Source organism: Galeopterus variegatus, unplaced genomic scaffold (assembly GCF_000696425.1).
Source record: "Galeopterus variegatus unplaced genomic scaffold, G_variegatus-3.0.2 Scaffold3995, whole genome shotgun sequence".
In the NCBI taxonomy this organism is placed as follows: Eukaryota; Metazoa; Chordata; class Mammalia; order Dermoptera; family Cynocephalidae; genus Galeopterus; species Galeopterus variegatus.
Genome location: NW_007730106.1, coordinates 5,944 through 28,320, shown reverse-complemented (window position 1 = coordinate 28,320; position 22,377 = coordinate 5,944). Strand labels below are relative to the sequence as shown.

General features: G+C 50.3%; 1 protein-coding gene across 1 annotated transcript in view; it reads left to right on the top strand.

The window, feature by feature from the left end:
* Positions 1-14,264, top strand: part of LOC103602058 (leucine-rich repeat-containing protein 20) — a gene marked incomplete at its 3' end in the record, with an annotated part of 57,043 nt that extends 42,779 nt beyond the window's left edge. Inside the window, exon 4 of the mRNA XM_008586450.1 lies at positions 14,097-14,264. Coding sequence (XP_008584672.1) covers positions 14,097-14,264 — 168 coding nt within the window. The remainder of the gene's footprint in view (positions 1-14,096) is intronic.
* Between the last annotated feature and the right edge of the window lie 8,113 nt (positions 14,265-22,377).

Here is a 22,377-nt window from a genome sequence, read left to right as displayed (position 1 = left end):
TATAGTGGAAAAGGGAAGGCTTCAGGTGCTCTGACTGGAGACTGCTGGCATGGAGAAGCTGCAGGTGGCTAACTAGGGGCAGGGAGGGGTGTGCCTGTGGACAACGTGTGTCAGGGCCCCAGAAGGGCTTATTTCCTGGAGCTCCAGGAAGGGAGAAGGGGAATCCCTGTGCATGATAAATGATCCAAAACTGGGGAGCCATCCTCAAAGGCTGGCAGGGAGGAGCTGGTGACCTGAAAGGGAGCTGTTGGGGTCACAGCATGCTGTTCTTCTCCCACCTCCTACTTTGCTTCAGCATTCTGGGTTTGCTTTTCTTTAGCTGATGTCACTTAGTGGACAAAGGAGAAAAGAAGAGGGGATCCAGACATGTGCTGGGGAAGCTAGGCAGGCACGGAAGCTTTGCAGTGGTCAGTTGGGCCCCGATGTCTTGGTCTTAGTCTTTTTGGAATTAAGCAGATCTACTCTATCAGGGCCATGCAGTTTCTGCACGGCCTGCTACGAGAAGAGCAGGGTTGGGGAGGGCTCCTCTCCCCTGGGTTAACCACAAGGGGCAAACCCAGTTGCTGACAATCAAGAATTTCCACCTGATACCAAGGCAGTGATAAAGTTGTGGCCCTTTGCATCAGTCTTTTTTTTTTTTTTAATTGCTGACCAGTATGAGGATCAAACCCTGGACCTGAGTGTTATCAACACCATGCTCTAACCAACTGAGCTAACTGGCCAGCCCATTGCCTCAGTTTTTGCCCTCTGTCCTCAAGGGCATTTGGCCCCTGGGGTTACCTGGATGACCTCAGTGGAGCAAAGGCCAAACTGTTTGTGACCCCTGTGTGCACGCTTCCATGGGTCAGCCCTCCCAGCAGAGTTAAAGGAACCCAAGTGTCGTGGGCTTCCACATCCTCAGAGTAGAATCCCAGAGATGGGATTACTGAGGACAGAGGGTATAAGCATTTTAAGTCTCTACTATGTAGCACAGATGAACCACCCAGCAGAGACCAGCCACCCACAGAGCTGGAGGAAGTAAGTTCAGTTCCCTTTGGAGGGGAGTTGGTGGCAGCTTGGAACCACACATGCCAGAGAGCGTCTCTCCATCCTGCATCTTGACAAACTCTGGAAACCAACCGGTGGCCCCTCTGCCCACTCAGCCAGGACTCAGTGCCAGTGGACATGGGGAGGAGGGCACACCTGCAACATGGGACGTTGTGACTCTGAGTCAACTCTGATGCCTCTGTCCTCCCAGGCCCTGTGTAACAAAGGACTTTGCAGTTTCCCTTCACCTCCCTCTTCTGAGCTCTGAGCGCAGCCCTCCTCTGCTCCTGGCTCTGCCATTCCCATCCCGCCTCTGCCGTTACCCACTGCCTGTGCTTTTCTCTCATTGTTGCTCGTGTCCCTGGCATTCCTGCAAGGCTCTAAGGCTTCATGTGAAGAAAGGTATCCTATTTACTTACCTTTCACTAGGCAATAGATACACACAGTACCACAGTCCAAGGGTTGAAAAAGGTAATAGTAAAAATAAATCTCCCTCTTACCCCTGTCCCCCAATTCAGTTCCCTGCCCAGAGGCAACCACCATTACCAGTTCTAGAGATAGTCTGTGCCTATGTGAATATAAATGTGTTTAATATTAGTAGCATTTGCAACACACCACCATGGGCAGGCACTGTTAGAAGAACTTTACAAGTATAAAATTATTTAAATCTTGGGCCGGCCCGGTGGCGCACTGGATGGTGCGCCGCTTGGGAAGCACGGCGGCGCTCCCGTCCGAGGGTTCGGATCCCACATACAGACCGGCTCCCGCTCACTGGCTGAGCGAGGCACGGGAGCAGCACCGAGGCTTGCGATCCCGTTGCCGGTCCCCGGTCCGGTACGGGGGCAACACTGAGGGTTGCGATCCGTTGCCGGACACGGAAAAAAGACAAAAGACAAAAAAAAAAAAATGCTTTTAGAGACAATTTGTTCTAATGCTGCTCTAAATATATCATGGCCCACTTGTTGCTGAGAATATTTTATTAAGAATGATGTGAGCATAGATCACATTGAATTAATTTGATAACTTTATTCTAAAAAACTTTAATGTAAGGGAAATATAAATCTCTAAGTGGGTATTACAGTACATAGTGTTTCTGAAGTTATTTAAAATGTGAAACCATGAAGTAACCCCAATAGTTAGTGCTTTGTGAAAACATTTTAAGAAACTCTGATATTTTCAACTCATTTATTTGCAAATGAAGAGACAGAAAGTTAAAAAAAAAAAAAAAAAAAAAAAAAAAAAATTATTTAAATCTTTACAGCCCTGTGAGGTGGGTACTCTTATGTCTTTTTTTCAGTTGAGAAAACTGAGGCAGAGAAGAGCCTCAGCCTAAGTAACTTGCCCAAGGTCACACAGCGAGAAATAACGCATTGGGGCGGTGGCTTCAGATCCCAAGCTCCTTTATAAACTAATCGAGAGTGGATATATGCATTGTTTTGTGTCTTGCTTTTTTTTTTACTTAGCAATATATTTGCCTTGGTCTTTTCATGGGGATAGCATGTTTTACAGTAGTCCCCTCTTATCCACAATTTTACTTTCCACGGTTTTAGTTACTTGCAGTAAACCTCAGTCTGAAAATGGGTGAGTGCAGTACAATAAGGTATTTTGAGAGAGAGAGAGACCACATTTGCATAACTTTTATTACAGCATGTTGTTATAATTGATCTGTTTTATTATTGTTGTTTCTCTTACTGTGCCTAATTTATACGTTAAATTTTATCATAGGTAAACATAGGTATGTATAGGAAAAACAAAGTATACGATTACATAGGGTTCAATACTATCTGCGGTTTCAGGCATCCATGGGGGGTTTTGGAACATATTCTCCTTCGGATAAGGGGGGGCTACTGTGCTTTATTTTGGTCTGCCCCAGACCCGGTCAAATGAGTGTTCTCATCCCTTCCCTGTCTGCTTGCCCCTCTGACCCCCATGGGCAGCTGCTGTCTCTGTGTGACACTTCCTCTGCCCTAAACATGGGCTGAAGGACACTCACTGCCCTACCTGACCATCTGACTCTGCCTGTTGGGGGCCCTTGCAGGCAGGACAATGGTTGCTCATTGACAGGATCAGGGTCAAAGTGCTGACTGGTCCTCGGTGGGCAGGTATTTTTGGAACCGGCATGGTCTTTCACTGACCAGCTGCATAATTACAGCTTGCCAGCCTGCTCTGTCCCCTACTGGAATTGGTGGGCCTGCCCTCTTTGCTGTGGTAAGTCTGGGCCTCTGAGTCTGCCTTGGCCGTTGTCCAAGATAAGGCCGATGCAGGAAGTAATAAGGGGAACTTGGAGAAGGAGAGATCTATTTAACACATACCGGAAACCACAGGTCAGGAGGCGTGAGAAACAAGGAAATGTCATGATTGGGGATATTCTCAGGCTGGTAGCGACCTTGAGAGTGGGATGGAGGGTCTTCTCCCAGAGCCCCTGTCCATCCTGGAATCCTTGGTTGTTTGACTCCGGACCCTGGCATAAAAGAGCAGGGAGAAAGCTTTGGAGCTCCCTGATGCAGCCCCTGGGACCAGAAGACTCAGCTCTCCCTGCCCGTGAGAGGGGGCTGCAAAACCCTGGGCAGATGGCTTGGATGCTGCGACCCCAGGGTGAGAAGCAAAACTGGGTATGACTGGCTGTGTCATTTGGCAGCTCAGTATACCAGCCAGTCATGTAGCTGGAGCTTGTGGGCTGCATTTTCCTTCTTCCTCTGAAGTGGAAAAAACAGAGAAAACCTCAAGTTGGGGTCACATAGGAGATAACAAGAAAGTGATGTCATCAGCAGCCTTGCTGGCCCCAGTTGGTCTCTCCGGGCCTCCGTTTTATCTACTCCATAGTGATTTTGTGAGGTTGGTGATAATGCACACAAGGTGCCTGCGGCAGGGTTTGGCCTATGGAAGTTTCTTGGTGAAAGATGGTTCTGATCTGGTGATGATGATGATACTGTGGAGCTTAGTTGTGTCCAAGAGACATGTCCAGCCAAGTAGTCAGGAAGATGGTTCCCTCATAGGACTCTGTCTCTACACAAGGAATTTTACTGAGAACAGAATCAGAGAGATCCCCAAGTCCAAGCCTTCACAGATGGGGAACCTGAGGCTCCAAAGGGAGAAGAGGCTTGTCTGACCTACCTCCATGCAGTTGCAAGGCTCAGGGTCCCTGGGTCCACGGTCAGGCTCTTTGCCATGGAAGCAGGTGGTTGGGTCACCAAAAATTGGGCTAATGCCAACGGGCATTTCTAATGTGTTGTGTATTATATACCACCTTACTGCACAGAGGATTTGTAGAGCTTGTGAAGTAGGCAGCTTGGGTACAGCAGTTGACACCAGCATAGGAGAAATGACTCAGAGACCTGTTCAACCATACCTTCTGAGAAGTGAACCTGGATGGCTGGGGAGAACATGCTCTCCTGCTGGCCCACCTCACGTCGGGGAGCATACCCCATTCTGTCCAATTCCAGGCCTTTTCCTGGAAGGCTTCCTTCCCGTGGGGCTCAGATTTGGCCACCTATGACATTTACTCTGACAATTTTGATGGAATTTGGCATATACATGGAACTTCTAAAGTCCTAGGAGTTGCTCAGGATGAGGATATTGACGGCGGGGGTGGGGTGGGGGCATCCATTCCAGGGAACCTGTTCTCTTTGCCTTCTCCACGGGAGGGGCCTGGAAGCCACTCCGTGGTTTGGTTCCCACTCAAAACCTACTGGATTTATTATGGACAAATTTACACTCATAAATTTGATAACTTAGAAGAAATGGACCGTTTCCTTGAAGGCCACAAACTACTGAAACTCAACTAAGGTGAAGTACACAATCTGAATAGGCCTATAACCATTAAAGAAATTGATTCATAAATAAAAAGAACCCAAAAAAGAAATCTCTAGGCCAAGGTGATTTCACTGGAGCATCCTTCCAAACTTTTAAACCAGAATTAATATCAATTTTACACCATCTCTTCTAGAAAACAACCATGCTATGAAGCTGGCATCATTCTGATATGAAATGCAAAGACAGTACAAGAAAGAAAGAGAGAGAGGGAAGGAAGGAAGGGAGGGAGGGAGAGAGGAAGGAAGGGAGGGAGGTAGAGAGGAAGGAAGGAAGGAAGGAAGCAACTACAGACCAATATTTTTCATGAATTTCGATGCAAAAATTTTCAGCAAAATATTAGCAATCAAATCCAGAAATGTATAAAAAGAATTATATGCTATGATCAAGTGGGATTTATCAATTATTCCATGTATGCAAGGCTGGCTCAACATTTGGAAATAGATCACTGTAATCCATCATATCAAAAGGCTAAAAACGGGCTGGCTGTTTAACTCAGCTGGTTAGAGCGTGGTGCTGGTAACACCAAGGTCCAGAGTTCGATCCCTGTAATGGCCAGCTGCCCTCTCCACCCCTCAAAACAAAAAAGGCTAAAGAGGAAGAATTATACAATCATATCCATTGACAAAGAAAAAGCGTTTGACAAACTCCAACACCCATTCATGATACAAACTCATAGCAAACTAGGAATACAGGGGAACTACCTCAACTTGGTAAAGAGCATCTACAAAAATCCTATGGCCAACATTCCCCCTAAGATTAGGAAAAAAGCAAGGATGTTCACTCTCATCCCGAAAGTTCTAAGCACTGCAGTAAGAAAAAGAAGTAAAAGGCATACAGATTGGAAATGAAGAAATAAAACTGTCTCTATTTGCAGATGACATGATTGTCTACATAGAAAATCCCAAGGGATCAACAAAAAAATAAATAAAACCCTAAAACAAAAACTAGTAAATGATTTTTGAAGGTTCCAGGATACAAGATCGACACAAAGTGTACTAGGTCATGCACTCTCCTCCTCAAAAATCTTTCCTTAGCGTCCTGGCTCAGAGTAAAATCCTACATCTTCTAAGGTTTTTGAAGCGCTGAGTAACCTGGCTTCAGCCCCTTCTCTACCACTTTGCATCTCTTTCTCCACATTCCAGACACATTGATCTCATTTCTGTTCCTCGGATACAGCGAGTTCTTTCCTACCTCAGGGCCTTTGCACTTGTTTTCCCTGGATAGCCCCAAGTATCATGGGGCTGTACCTCCGTAACAGAAATAGTTCCTTCTACTTGTTGAGTGTTTTTACTTTTCAGAGATTATCCTTTTCATGTTCAAGCACTAGTCTGAGATGTAGTAGGTGCTTAATAAATATTTGAATTGTATAGTACGTCCTGCCTTTCATAGCCCTCTGTCAACTCATAGTCACAACCTGCTATAAATGGGCAGGGAAGACCTTCTCATGAGGCCACCCAGAGAGAGGACGGGCCCAAGGACACACGATGGGTTATATACAGGTCCTCCTTCTTCTCTCTTCATTCATTCACTGAATAAGCAGGGATTTGCTGAGTATCTATTCTGAAAGTAGGTAGTTCGGGGATTAGAGGTGCAACACTGGATAAAGTGTGGTGCCAGAGTGGCCCACTTCTCATGAGAAGGGGACAGGTGCAGTGTCCTTGATACAGGACAACAGTGTGCTGAGTCAGGCTCTGGACATAGCTGGCTGGGGTTCAAATCCTGGTGTGGGGGTTGGGAAAGTCAATTATCTAGGGTACAGGCTGGGGTTTGTGTGTCCTTGGGCAAGTTATTTAATCTCTCTGTAATTGGGGGTAATGGGTTATAGTCAAATTAAAATGATGATCACATGTAAACCCCTAGAACGAGTGCCTGGAATATGGTAATGGTCAGTAGACGCTAGCTATCATTACTACTTTTTGTTATAAGTCCCTTACCCAGTGAGCTAAACTTTGGTATCCAGCAAAAGAGCAGTTTCCTGGAAACCTCGCCCACTCCAGCACAGCACTTGAACACTTTCTCAGTGCAATCAGAGCCGATACTCCCTCTCGCAGAGCAGTTCTGGGTCCCCTTTGCAGCTCCCTAATGGAAAGCATCCCCTTCCTTCGCAATTGCAAGCAGACCCTTTGATTACTCTAATGCAGATAACAAGCTGACCACCCAGGGTGCAAACCCTCCCAGTTCAGATGCCACCTCCTCTATGACTTTTGCTCTTCAGAAAAACTTCTGAGCTGGGGAGAAGCCTTCTTTCAGACAGAGCCAGTGCCTCCTCCTTGAAGCCTTTCCTCAGAGCCTGCCACTAAAGAAAGGCTGGACTTCAGAGAGCAGCCTTCTCTGCAGAATATGAAGCTGGGGATTGCTTTTGTATCCACAAGTCTCTTAATCTTGAGAGCAGTGATCTCCAGAGAAGCAATACACCAAACAATAACTTGGAAAGCTGCCTAAGCTCTACTGAGCGCAGAGAGCAGGTCCTAAAAGAGTATTTAGTTTTGAACTCCACTTTAACTTTTTAAAACAAAACCTCTATTTGTCTGTCTGTCTGTCTAGCCACATTAGTGCGTACATAGAAAAGTATGAAAGAATGTATACCAAACTGTTAATGTTGGTCTTCTCTAGGGGTTAAAATACATTCATTTTTCTGTGTTCCATATTTTTGTGATTTTTTATATCATTACAATGAGCATGCACTGCTTTTGTAAGCAGAAAATGCATTTAAAGCATTTAAAGTAGAATTAACTATACCAGTCAGGATCGGCTGGTTTTGCATCAGTAACAAAGGATTCCCAATCTTAGTTGCTTGAAACAACAAAGTTTATGTCTTATGGCACATGCTCATCATAGGCCAGCAGGGGTTCTCCCGTTCTCATCACTCCAGAACCCAGGCTGATGAAGCAGCCACGTCCTGAATGCTGCTGGTCACCGTGCTAGAGGGAAGAGAGGATGTGGCAAAGCACGCGCTGGCTCTTAAAGCTTCCCCTTGGAAGCCTGGCATTTGTTTCTTCCACTCACGTTTCATTGATCAAAACAAGTCACACGGTCACATGAATAAGCAGGGAGGGGCAACCTCTCTTGAGTGGAAGGGGTGAGAGGGCCTATTTGTAAACAGGCTGACAGCTACACAGGAACCAAATGATGCTGCAGCTGTAAATACAAGATTGCATTGCCTGGGACTCTTCCTCCTCAGACCCCTCAGTGGAGACCAAAGGCATATGACAGAATGGAGGTCACAACGCAGCTCCTCTAGAAACCATAGCCCTGTGGCTCATTCATTTAGGTCTCTGAGAGTCTCGCTCGAGTCAACAGTTCCAAGGAGTGTACCTGAAACAGTGGCTCCCGACTGGGGGGTGGCGTCCTTCTGCATCACCTGGGGAGCCTTTTCTACATATCCACTCCAGAGATGCTCCCCAGAATCTAACTGCTGATTAGGAAATTAAAGGAGATGATATGGCTTTAGTACTTGGCAGAAAGGAGGTGCTCAATAAACATTTAACTTCCCAAGTATGGGAAGGAGGACATTAGCCATTTACAGTCAAGGAAACCGAGACCATAGCGGCATGATGGCCTGCCTAGGGTGACCGGGAACTGGAGACAGCAGGGATTAGATTAGTGGCTTATCTTTTCATCTGCTGAAGCTGTAACCACCGTTCAGTAGCTCCAGGTCAGCTCAAGGAACATGGATTGAGTGTTCTAGGTCAAGAGGGCCCTGCCCTCCCCTGTCTCCCCTGGCCCTAAGAGGAATTAGTGAAATGCAGAAGCATCAGGGTGATGTTTCTTCTAGCAGCATGCGAGGGAAGGAGATTGGCAGAGCCCTTGACTCAAGGCTGGAGCAAGACAGAGACATAAGGAAAAGTTATTAAATGGCAGGAAAAGAGACCTGGCAGGACACGCTGAGCACCAATTAAAATGATACCAGTCAGATGAAAAGCTTGCCAGCTCCCTAGTGTGAGATGCAGGTGAGAAGCTCCAGCCAGTCTTGGCACCTCTCCCCAGCAAGGTGCCTCACACTGGTCTTCTGTCCTGGAGATGTGCATCCTTGGGCTTCATGGTGGAAGTGTCTTCACCCTCTCCCGGTGACTCTGCCACCACTCGGTTCCACCCAGTCCACCCCCGTCTTGGTGTCTGCATGGCTCCTCTCCTACCCCACTTTCTGAGGAAATAGTGCTGTCATTCCATTTCCTTTTTCCCCTATCTGTGAACCCAAGCAATGTGGGGAGCATCTGGCCACCCGGCCTGGATCTGCTAGGTGTGTATGATCTTGGCCCTGTGAGCCTCAGTTCCCTAGTCCATAAATTTGAGTTAGGGATTTGTTGGGAGGATTAAATGAGATTTCACGGACAATTAACTACATTGCCTTGTACATAGTGTCAGTCAATAACATTCATGCCTGTCCCTTCTGTCCCCTTTGTCCCCAGTCCATTTGCTCTGTTCTCAGGTTTGTGTTTTATCACTGGCACATCCTTCCCTGGTGCAACACGAGGCTGGTGGAAAAAGCATAGGATCCTCCAGGGCCATTACAATCCTGGCTTCTCTGCCACCAGCTGTGTGATCTTGGGCAAGTTGCTTACTCTCTCAGAGCCACAGTTCCTACTTCTTTTAGGACAAATCTTACAGAGCTATACTGAGGATTAAACAAGACAATGTAGCCTCAGCTCCTAGCAGTGCAAAGGATGCATGGCAGGTCCTAAGGAAAAGAAAAAGGTATCATTGCTGGATGCAGGACTATATTGGAGTCCAGCAAGATGATGTAATATATCTTCTCCTCTCTTGTGATGTGTCTTTTCAGTCAGGATCTTACCAGAAAGTGTTCAGGGGCTGCCTGGAGCATGGGTTCAGGTGTGAGTGCTGGACCCGCAGCAGCAGCTGGAAGGGCCACAGGGACCTGATCACAAAGGGCCTTGAGTGCCTGGTGAAGGAGGCCTTGGGAGCCTCTGCAGGTTTGTGAGCAGGTGACTGAGATGCTCAGACCTGCACTTAAGAGGTTAAATGGACACCCTCCCCGCCCCCATGCAGCATTGATTGGAGGAGAGGGGACTGGAGACCAGTGGCCAATGAGGAGGCTGGCCGTGGTTCAGGTGAGGACTGAGGGCCTGAGTGAGGCAGGTACAGAAGACCCTTCACTTGGGAAGAAGGATTCTGGAAGTGGGGAGAGAGGTGTGGGTTTGGTACCACCAATAGGAGAGGCAGGATGAGGGGTTGGTGGTTGGAGGTGGGGCTGGCAGGGGAAGGTGAGGGCTTCTGTTGTGATCCTGCTGAGTTTGTCATTGGTGGAGGTGTCCGGGTGGTCACGTCCAGTTGCCCCTTACTGGAGGGACCTGGAGCTCAGAAGAGAGGCCGTGTGGGATGAGGGTGGGGCAACCTTCGGAGTGTGCACCGAGGAGTAGTCACTGCAGCGGGAGAAGAGAGGCACAGATGGATGGACCTCTTCTTCCCACTCTCGGGTCTATGCCCGTTCCTCCCATGCCTTGCTGTGTGACTTAGGGGATGGGAGAAGGCGGGGTTGGGCTGCATGTGGGCTTTGCAGTCCTCATACCTGGGTTCAAACCCCAGTTCTACCATTTGCCAGCTGCAGGATTGGCCTTAAGTCCTGAATCTCCCCAAGCCTCAGCCTTATTTTCTGCAAAATGGAGGTGATGCTAGTGCTGACCTTGTGGGTGGCCGTGAGAGTTAAAGGAGACCAAGCAGAAAAGGCAATTAGTGCAGTCCCTGCCCCTAAAAGGTGTTTGGTAATATTGTTTATTATTTTCAGGAGGGCCTGGGTGTAGAAGACTCCAGATTGGCTGGGGAAGGTAGAGCTGGGTGGGCAGGGCCAGACGGGTAGTTCTGAGTCTTAGGCATGAGGCCACCAGCATTGGGTTCCCAGATTTAGCAAATAAAAATACAGGACACCTAGTTAAATTTGAATTTCAGATAAACAATGTGCTCTCCATCCCCAGCTACCCTGGTATAAATCCCCCTCGGGCCTAGATTCTTCATCTGGCACTAGTGTTCAGCAAGAATTGAATAAAATTATTTTTATGGAAAGCAATAACAACTTTTCTTTTTATATAAGTAAAAAAGAACAAATCAATTTAAAGAAAAGCAGTAGTGTATGTGGAACAGAAATTTGGCATAACTGTGAGGGTGGTGCCCAAGTTCATTCATTTATTTGTTTGTGTACTCATCAGATATTTCTTGAGGGCCATTGTGCAATGGGCAGTGTTGTGGCGCTTTCCCACAACAGATGCCAAGCCTCACTCTTGTACAGCTTACTTTCTCATGGGAGGAGGCAGACAATATACAAACAAGTCAACATATTAGGTGACCGTGGATGCTATGAAGGTAAATAGTATAGGGGAAGGGGACAGAATCCAGTGGGAGGGGATCCTATTTTAGATTGGGTGACATTTGAGGAAAGACAAAGGAAGTGAGGCAGAAAGCCTTGCACATGTGTGGGTGAAGAGCAAGTGCAAAGGCCCTGGGGCAGCCACATGCTCGGAGTTGTTTGGCAAAGGCGCATTTGGGAAACACTGGACTAGGTGTTGTCCAACATCCCTTCAACACTGACCTTATAATGGTGATCCAGACGGGGTATTTATGATCATGGTGTAGCTATCCAAGAACCTGGCTGCTGGAGGGAGCCCAGGAGTGCGTGGAGCCCACAGTGGATCTGCTGATGGATCCTTGGGTTAAGGATGTCCCTGCATATTAAAACAGGCGAGGCAGTCCAGGCCCCTGCATCATGTTTGTCTCCTGGGAGAAGAAGAGTCATTATTCCTCACATATTTGCTGAGTGATCACAAAGTGCCCTGTAAGAAGCTGGATGCAGGGAAGATGAATCAGGTGCAGTTTCCACCTGCCGAGAGCCCCAAGAACAGGGACCTGCAGTGTGGCTGGTTGTCAGGGGTGCGTGTGCATGCATGTGTGTGCACAGAGGCCCAGGGGAGGGGGGCGGGGGCTCTGCTGTCGCTGCAGGGAACTCTGGGAGGGGCTGTTGGGACCTCAGCACGCTCCTCTCCTACGCCCCGGGCTGCATGGTGAAGCTGTGGAAGAGCACTGGGCACGGGGGGAGGGGCAGGCCGGCTGTGTGGTTGGCGGGGCCCAGTGAGAAACGGAGACGCAGGACTATCTCTCACAAAGCAGGGGTACAAAAAAAAAAAGGGCCGGCCCGGTGGCGCACTGGAGAGTGCACCGCGTGGGAGCGCGGTGGCGCTCCAGCCGAGGGTTCGGATCCCATGTGGAGACCGGTTCCTGCTCACTGGCTGAGCGTGGTGCGGGTGCAGCACCGAGGGTTGCGATCCCATTGCCGGTCGCGGTGCGGGTGCAACACCGAGGGTTGCGATCCCATTACCGGTCAGTAAAAAAGACAAAAAGGAAAAAAAAAACAAAGCAGGGGTACAGTGCCCTGAAAGGCATATAGAGACCTTTTTCCTTTCTTCTGCAGTCTCTCTCTCAGCGTGTGTAGGGGCCAAGGGAAAACTTCCTCTTCACCCAAGAAGCTTCATAAATAAAAATCACGGACAAATTTAGATTAATATGATGAAAAGCATAACAAATGTTATTATTTAGTGTGCTGGGAGGGGGCAAAGCACGGGGGCATCACAGGAGAGTCGTTTCCCAACTTTCCAGTGGGGGACAAAGCTTATATCCCCATGTTCATAAGAGAGAGCGAAGGTGGGAGAGGCACAAGTCCCAGAGCAGTGGCCTGAGACCAGGTTTCTCTGCAGCTCTGGGGGAGGTGTTGTCACAGGGAAGAGGAAGTCAGAAGGTAAGTTATTAAGACTTCCAAGACGGCCGCACAGGACATTCCACCCCAAGTGTGGGGCCCTTCTGAGCAGGGACCTGTATGAATGCACAGGTCACAGGCCCACAGAGCCAGCCTGGGGAAGGACATTCTTCAGACCACCTGACATTTCTGGGCCTCAGTTTCCTTTGGGTCAGACTGGGTGGGAGGTGCATTTTGCAGAGGAGGGGCCCACTAGACCGGGACTGGGAAACCTCTGGGCCTAACCTCTTTATCTCCTTTTCATGGTGCTTTACCCGTGTTAACAGATTTAATCCTCCAACAACCCTATGAGGCAGATATTATTATTATTTTCTTTCTGCAAGTGAGGAAACTTAAGGCCTAAATGGGTTAAATAACTTTCCGAATGCACTGCTCTCAGTGGTGCGACTGGAGTCTGCACCAGGCAGTGGGGACTCCATGTGCCCTCTCATAAGCCCTGCGTTGTGCTCCCACTGCCCTGTCGGTTTTGATCCTGCCCCTCACCCCTCCTCCCTGTACAGGGCGCCTGGGGGGGTCCCCAGCTTCTAGTGGTAGAACACAACTTCAGCCTCCACCACTCCCAGCCCCATCTCTCGGCACTGCCTTGACCAGGTTCCCAGCAAAGGGACTCCAACTGCCCAGCTCCCTTCTCACTAAGGTCGTTGCATAGGTTGCTGGTCAGCTTCTGGAGCAGCTGCTCTGGGGCAGGAGCCCGGGTGGGAGCCCACCCACATCTGGTCAGCTATGGCTGCACTGTGGAGCAGGGGCATGGGACACAGAGTAGGGCGGGCTGAGGAGAGTGGTGCCCCTGGATGGGGTGCAGGGAGCCCAGGGGCTGCCCGTCCTGACCTGTCTCAGTGTATTAGTCCATTTCTGTTGCTTACAACAAAATGCAGGGAAGAGGGTAATTTATAAGAAAATGAAATTTATTGCTTATGATTTCAGAGGCTAGAAGTCCAAAGTCCAGGGAACACATCTGGTGAGGGCTTTCTTTTGCGGTGACTTCAGTGATGCAGTGTATCACATCATGGTGTGGCAGAGCAGAGAGAGCAAACTTCTCATTCCCCATCTCTTTAAAGCCCTCAGAACCACGCCCCTGGCCACCATTATTAATCTATTCACTACGACATGGTCCTATGGTCTAATCACCTCTTCAAGGCCCCACTTTTCAATTACCATAATAGGATATTCCACCCCCTTTACACTGTCACAGTGGGGACTAAGATTTGGGGGGACATTCAACCCAAGGCACCCAGCAAGGCCTGGAGTTGAAGCCTTGCTGGAGCAGGAGCCAGCACATCCTGACCCTTGTCTGGGCCCAGGCTTCTGTTGGGAGAGCCTTCCATTAGCTGGAATGACAGGGGCCAGAGCCTTACCCCTCAGCCTCTTGGGGGACTTCCTTTATGGCTTGGGGCTTCTGTGCTGCCTCTTGGCCCAGGCAGGCAGTGAGACCTGTAGTCACTGTGGTCTCTGGGTGGCACTTCTCATGCTCCTCTCTCTTCTCCCCTCCACATGGCAGAGCTCCGCCTGGAAGGAAACTTCCTACATCGACTCCCCAATGAGGTCAGTGCCCTGCAGCACCTCAAGGTCATCGACCTGTCCCGGAACCAGTTCCGAGACTTCCCTGAGCAGCTCACCACCCTGCCGGCATTGGAGACCATCAACCTGGAGGAGAACGAGATTGTAGGTGAGTGGACCTGGCCTGAATGGCCCTGGGCTGCTGCGTGAGGCTCTCTCAGAGCATGGGGCTTTCACAGGCCTGCAGCGGAGGTTGGGCTTTCTGGTCTGAGGTGACTGAACAAAGGATGGTGGGTCTAGGCAGGTAGCCATGAGGAGGCACTGCCACCTGCCGGGTGCTGGGTTGGACACTTGCTTTCACGTGGTAGGTAGACGGCCTCAGCTTTGCCCACAGTGCAGCCCTGAGCTAGCTGGGACACCGTAGCTGTCCCTCTTTGGGTCTCCATCTGCAGCCTAGTGTGCCTAGACCCTCAGCTCTGACCCTCCATACATTTACTCCTGTCTGGATTCCTGCCTTCACCGTCAGCTCTTCACCATTACTGAGCAGGGCCACCAGGCAAACATGTTCAGAACAGCCACGCTGCACCTTCCAATATGAATTCCTTCCTCCCTGTCAGCCTGGCCTCCTAGTGCCCTGTGCCACCAGTAAACTGGGGGTCTGATGTGTGCTTCTACAAGCCGCAGACCCCAGGGGGCTGGGTTCTGCTGAGGTCAGGGAGCAGTCCCCCTCCTCTTGCAGCAATTATGTGCCTATCTGTCTCATCGGGACCTCACCAGCCAGCAGTCTAATCTCCCCAGAGAGAAGTGGGCACTTAGCAGGGCCTCTCTGTGCCCTCTGGTCCTTGGCTCCCTCCTTCAGCTGCCTAGGCTCCAACTCATCCTCTCACGTTGCCTCTAATTTTGCTGCAGTTCTCATTTCAACAGTGTTAATAACCCCCTTCAATCCAGGCTTTTATTTTTATAAGGTATTTCACAGCCATTACGCCATTTTATTAAAAGCAAGAGCCTTCTAGTGGTTTGGACCTGTCAGATGGGGAACAGCCTGCCTCGTGGTGGTGAGTGCCCATCTATTAGGGACACAGATTGCAGGACTCTGGCCCTGGCTGGGTGGGAGGTGGGACCAGCTGACCATTGAGGTTCTGGGTCTTTGACAAATGAGTAAAAACTGAGTAAACTGAGGCTCAAAGACATTATGAGAGAGCATGGGGTTGCACAGCAAGACTGCAGAAGTGCCAGGGCGAGAATACATGATTCCAGAACTCAGCCCTGTGTCTGGGATGGGGTTCCCTTGCCTGGCTTCTGGGGATGGGCTCTGGTTCAGTCTTGGGCTCCCAAGACCAGGGTCCCAAGGGCTTGCCTCTGGGTTGGTTTGCCAATCATTTGGGCCACTGTGCAGTCATTAGCAGGAAGAGCATGCCCAAAGGTGCCTTTTTGACACGAGACTTTGCCTCCTGTGCTGCCCAGATCTTCAGGGTCTTGCTGTTGAGTTCTTTGTCACCTGAATTCCTGGCCAGGCTGTCCCTGCCTGGGTCCTTTCTTCCCTGCCTCTTCTTTATCAAGGCCCTTCCTGATGACTCTGCTTCCTTCTGCGGCTTATCCAAATGGGACAAGGGCTATGACAGTGATGCAAAGGCCAGAGCTGGGCACGTTGCTGGTAGGCAAGTGGGTCAGGACAAGTGCTGGGTGTTGGCGTCCCCACTTCCTAACTGCAGCCTTGGAGGTCTCACGTCAGCTTTCTGAGCCTCGGCTGCTTCTCATCTTTCAAATGGAGGTTATTCCCCCCATTCCCGCCTACAGAAGGAGGTCAGAGATGAGAAGAAGGTGCAGGCAGGGGAGCGGGCTGAGTGGGCATCTTTGCTGGCTGACTTTCACCAAGGTGGGCAGCGCAGAGTGGTCCAGATCCCCTAATCCTTCCCCTCCCACAAGGCTGACAGCAACAGCCCCCACAGCAAACACTGGCTGTTCTGGGTCTCGCATGTACACGTCTCTGCCTTTCTGCAGAGTGGCAGTAATAACTCTTTACATGTGGAAACATCTTACAGTTTATCAAGACTCGTGATTGTCCCCATTTGGCAGATGCAGAGACTGAGGCTCTAAGCCTTCATGGCCAAGTGCTTATCACATACCTGGCCAGGTAAAAGAGACATCAGTAGCTGTGTTTCCCAGATCTCTGCCTGTGACAGAGATCTTGCTGCCTAGCAGGGGCCAGGCCTGGGGATATGGAGATGGCAGGGGCTGCCCCTGTCCAGGAGAAGCTCCTCGTTTTCCCCAGAGGGCCAGCTGCTCCGGGAGGCGCTCGACTGATCCCATGGCCCTCCCCACTGCAGGAGGTCTGAGCGGTTCTTCCCCCGTCCCTCTGGCTGGAGAGAAGGGTCATATGGAGGCAGCCATTGTTCCTTTGCTGGAGTCTCCTGCTTCTATTTCCTACCTCTCCCTGACCCATTCTAGTTACTTGGGTGGCTTCTCAACTCACGAATCGGTGGGAGGGCCTGGCCCCCCCCTCATAGCGCAGTGGGAGGGAGGTGAGCACTGAGGGGCGGGCTGGAGGAGGAGGGCTGTAACCACAGTGACGAAGGCAAGGGGTGCACAGTCCTTCATTATGGAAACAGCTTTGCAGTCTCACTGATTGTAGCTGATCTCCTGCAGGATCTCACTGGGATAATTGTGGAAGGAGCTTTGGATGTCTTCAGGGTGGCCTATTTTTTCCAATAAGAACCCTAAGAGGGTGTTGGAAAAATAAAATTTTTGTGAGAAATAAATTTGAGATGCGTGAGTTGCCTTAAAGCTTTAGTTCAGTAAGTGGGGAGCAGGCAGCTCTGAATCAAGCTCCCGGGTGCATCAGAAGGACACCTACTCAAGGGGACGTCCCCAAAGATATCTCCAGCCTGGCCCCAGGAAGACCTGGAGGCTCACAGCATCCTGGGAGCTGGGAGGCTAACTTGGTCATCCTCTTGTTACTGAATAGTGCTGCTGCCTATTCTTCCTCCACCTTCTCGGCCATTCTAGAGGGACAGGAGGAAAGAGGGCTTGGGGCTGCATTTGGTGGAGGAGAGAAAGGCTGGGACTCAACAGGATATGTAAGCAGGGACACTTCTGTCTGCTTTCTGATGCCAGCCACTGGGAGGTGGTGGTGCCTGTCCCTGGTGCTCGGTGGTGGCTGACTGCCCTCAGGTCTCATATCTTAGGCAGGCAGCCCTCTGCTCTGTGTGTGACCCTTCTTTTTCCTTGAGGGGGTGGTCTCCACATCCTGTCCTCTCGAGCCCCCTGTTCCCCACCCCCATGGCATCTAGCGTGGTGTCTGGCATACAGCAGGTGCTCAGTTGGTTGAGAGCACTGCGTTGAGCAGGAATTCCAAAGCCTTGAAGCGCCTCTGCAATAACTGAGACACAACAGGGCAGATTATGTCAAGTTACAGGTTATGACCTACTAGTGAATCGTGAAGTCAAATTATCCAGTTGAGACCATCAATTTTTTAATGGAATAGAATAGAATAGAAAATGTCAGTCAAAAAAAAAAAAAAGAAAAAGAAAGAAAGAAATGTCAGAGTACACCACACGTAGTGTGGTAATTACTATTTTATGACTTTTAATTTCCGTTTTACTATGTACATGCAAGAGTATAGTGGTGAAAAGTTGTGGGTTGGGATGAGACATCGAAAGCCACTCCCATCAGTTGTCCTGCAGTGATCTGGGGGACTGTTCTTGGCCAGCCTAGCACTTGTCCCTGCAGCTCATGCCCCCGAGCACACTGTACAGCCTTCCTTCCTCTCTCCTCCAGCCACTGTCTCTTTCATCTGCACCTACCCCACCTCTCCTACTCTGCGCAGCCTGTGTGCTCTGTCTGGAAGTCCTTCCTCATGTCTTGCTGTTTTCTCTGTCTGTGGTCAAATTCCCTGATTCTGAAGGTCTGGCCCCGACTCAGATGAAAAGGAAGCAGAGAAGGTCAAGGGGCCTCTCCCCTCCCCCAGACACACAGCAGCAGATGCCTATACCCAGATGGGAGGCTTCCTGGGTCCTTGGGGACTGGCCGGCCAGGACATGGTTGTTTGCTCTAAGCACTTCGCAATAGGGAGAAAAGGTTTTGTAGCTTACAGTATTTGTTCAGACAACAGTCATGTACAAGTTCTGGGTTGTGGGATAATCCCTATATTTTCCAAGTCAGGAAGTGGTTTATGGCAGCTTTTAAGTATTTATGAACAAGACTGCCTGGGCAGATATAGTCTCTGAAGCAGGAGGTATGGAGATGAATGAGCTGTAGGCCCTGACCTAAAGTTGCTTGCAGGTGATGGTGTAAGCAAATATTGGGCTACTAGAAGGGACATGGTCATAGTGTAGGGGAGGGCAGACGTCCTGTGGCATGCCGGGGAGAGGCCCCCAAATCAGAGGGTGGCTGTCCATGTGTCCTTGTAGGGTGGGATCCTCCCAGAAGGATCCAGGGAGGGTTTCTGAGGAGGTGGAGGCATTTAGTGTGATTGTGAGTGATGACTGGGGACGTGATGAGTCACCTGTCTTGCGAAGATGAGGATGTCAGTTCTTTCACCCCAGTAGCCGACACACATGCCTTGAAGGTGGCTGTTGGCACAGCATTTAGTCCTCACTCCCTGCTCACACGTACTTGATGCTGCATAGCAATTCAGTCCTGGAACACGTGGGATGAAGAGAAATCACTTATTTGGGAGACTTTATTATACTAAGCAGACTATTTAGGTTAAGCTAGAATTTAACTTTCCATAACCTTCAGTTCACTGGTTTTTTCCCCTGTGCATCCATCGTTCCAGAGAGAGCAAGAGATCAAGGGGAAAACAAGTCCTTGCTAAGAATTTAACAAACAGAGCAGCAGTACCTTTCAAAAGAAACTTACCTGTATTACGTAGGTATGCTTGGGCAGCGATAACGTAAATCTGCCCTTGCACTGTTTCGCTTCTCACTATCCCTGCCCGTATTTCTCAAAGTGTGATCCCGAGACCAGTAGCTGCAGCATTACTGGAGAACTGGTTAGAAATGCACATTCTCAGGCCCCACCCCGGACCTACTCAATCAGAAACGTCGGTGGGGGTGTGTGTGGGGGTGGGAGGCAGCAGTCTTTTTTACCAAGCTACCCCTGCCCCAGGTGATTCGTGTGTACATTAAAAGTGTGAGGACTCCTGCCTAGTCTCTCACTGTGCCAAGTATCATCCACAGGCCAGCAGCATGGGCATCCCTGGGAGCTTGTTAGAAATTCAGAACCTCAGGCTCCACCTCCTACCTTCCCGATCAGAATCTGCACCTGAGCAAAATCCCCAGCTGACTTACTTGTGTAACAGTCTGAGAAGAGCTGGTCCAGGGCCTTTTCCTAAAGCACCAGGTGCCGTCTTGGGGCACCTGACTCTGGTAATGGGCTTACATCCTTCCAAGCACAGAATTTCTCAGAGTGTGCTCCTCAGAGCCCACATCCAATGCCACTGCGATGTCTGTTTAAAATGCAGATTCCTGGGTCACATCTTACACCTCCTGAATCGGAATTTCTGTGGCTTCAGGGAGAAATAGGCAGGGAGGCACATGCCTGGTAGGCACCTGAAAGCTGCTTGCCAATTGAGCTGGCAGGTTGCACAGGGCTAGGCTTTCCCACCCTGGCATCACTCAGCCCTGGCCAGGCAGGGGGTGGCTTGGTAAAAAAGACTGCTGCCTCCCACCCCCACCCCCACCCAACCCAAGTTTCTGATTGAGTAGGTCAGGGGTGGGGCCTGAGAATGTAGGTGCAGGGAAAGCCATACTCACTGGGAGGTGTCACACTGCCAGGCCTTGGTGACTGGTATTTTACAAGGGGTAATTGGCAAAAGCAAACTTCTTCCTGTAGCTTCCTGCCTGCCACACAAGGCTGGCAACTCTTCAGACAGGGCAAAGCAGGGAAGCTTGTCTTTTGCCCTCCTTCTCCTTCCCCCACGAAGCTGCCAGTCTGCTTTGGGGGTGGGGGTGGGGCTGGTCTAATCTGAATGTGGATTAGAAAATGGTGCTCTTTGTAACCTCCAGCACCAGCAGTTGTGCTGTCAGCAGCCTCTGCTCAGATTGATAAAAGACCTCATGAAATCTGGCTGGTGGCTTCTTTCAAACTGCACCATTTTCCACCTTGTGCTGCTTGGGATTTACCCAAGCCCTTGTCCTGGTTGGTTGAAGATGGCAGGCCTTGCAGGAGAGACCCCCTCCCAGGGAGATCTCACCTTAAAGGGAGAACTGTCAAGGCCTCGAGGGGTCTGAGAGGTCTGGCCTGCTCCCCATCCTGCAGACCCACCCACCCTCAGTAGGATGGGGGTAGCAGGAAGTAGGGAATTTTGGCCAACACAAGAGCTCTGGACCCAAAGCTCTGCCTCCTGCTGGGCCAAAGAATGGTGTAGTGGGAGGCTTCAGTTCTTCCAGCTTGTCCAGCAGGTACCTTGATCTGTCAGTGCCTGCTGCCCTCAGAACTTCCCCTGGACCCACAAGGCAGCTTGAACCATGGGCAGAAAAGGCTTCTTAGTGCTTCCCCTGGGCCAGCCTTCCTGCCTGTCTTTTCAGTGGATGGCCTGGAAAAGGAGACCCCCATGGTGATAACAAAAGCAGAAATCAGGGCACGCTCCGTCTGCCCTTCTGATGGTGTTTGGCCCCCTGCAGGGTAAAGAGCCTCGGAATCAAACTCCACTCAGCCCTGACCACTTTCCATGTTTACCTCTTGCCTGCCCTCGGCTTCTCAGTTTTGTAGCAGAAAAGGCACAGGTCTGAAGCCCCATGCACATCGTGGGGAGCAGGCTGCCTCATCTCTGTGAGCCTCCACCTCTTGTCTTCAGAGTGGGGAGAACAATTCCACCTGCTGGCACTGGGGCTGGAGTCAGGTTCACTGTGGTCACCTTCACCATCTGCTGGTCCTGCAGCTGCTTAGCTCCACCCCCACCCCCACCCCCGAATTCTGGCTGGATGCCACCTGCTCACTCTCTGCCCCCAGCCCGGAGGGCCACATCTTGCACTTGCCCAGGGCCTGGGACAGAGGGGGTAGAGGACACTGCTCAGGGGTTGGATGGAGGCCAACCAGTGGGTCACAGCATCCAGGGCAGAACTCATCTGGCCAAGGAAGGTTTGCCATGGTTGTCCTTCTGGATGATTCTGAGTGGCCAGCCCCCAGCAGAATTGCAGAACTCTCCCAGGCCCCTCGGTGCCTCTCCCCCATCTTCCCTTCCACCCCACACCCACCTGGAAGCGTGCTGCTCAGTCTCTCCAGGTCCCACTCTTGGGTCTTATGCTGGCTCTCAGAGGCGGCCAAATAATTTCTGCTGAGGAGGTAATTGAAGTTGGGGAATTACCCACTCACCACTTCAAGGAGGTGGAAAGGACACTGGATGGGGGGGTCTGAAGGTCGATATTTGAGTCCCAGCCTTACCACTTACTGTGTGAGGTCACTTAACTGAAAGCAGAGACTGTTTCCTCATCTCAAAAACAAGCAGAACAGTTCTTTTCTATATTCTCACAGCCCTCTTTGGAGGAGCAGATGAAGTTAATGCACACACAGCAACTTATGAAGTGTGAAGTCCTTCCTGAACTTCTAGGGGACTGTCACCCCTCCCCCATGTATGCATATATTTAAAGGGGCCCCTTTAAGTCCTGGTTGGGTAGATAACCAGTCCTGGTTGGGTAGACTAACCTTCCCATACGTGATACCGCCTGGTTATAAAGCACTTTCCCCCACTGTGTTTCACCTAATCCCCCAGACACCTGATCAGAAAGTACAGAAAACAGAAACCACCGTGGGCATTGTAAGTGGAAAGGGATTTGTGGAGATGGAGGTGCTTACAAATGCATCGAAGGCTGAAGCAGCAGGCTGGGCTGCCAGCAATTACTCCCAGAACACCACTGATCGAACCCTTTAGAGGAGTTAGTTCTTTCCATACTCACGAAGGTGGAGAACAGGAGGCCAAAATGGCATTAATGAGCTTGAACGTTCTGCAGGGCTGCTGCGTGGGGATCGGGAGGCTGCTGCCACTGGGCCAGGACCCTGGGATGCTGATGCAAAAACCCACAACCTGCCACCACTGGAGCACTGACTGGCTGACCCTAACTGCAAGGGATCAAGGAAATAAGTTTGCTTTGTGTTGCTTCAGCCCCCACGAAATTGTCACCCCACTTCCCCTGGGTAACAGAGCTGCAAAGGATTACTCGAAGTCCATCTCTTCTGAGCAGTGAGAGGCCCCGAAGTGGTTAACTTCTCTTGGGAATGCTCAAGCAAGAGGCATCCCTTCCTCAGGAAATTAACCCCGAATTGTGGTTCTCTTCCTGCAT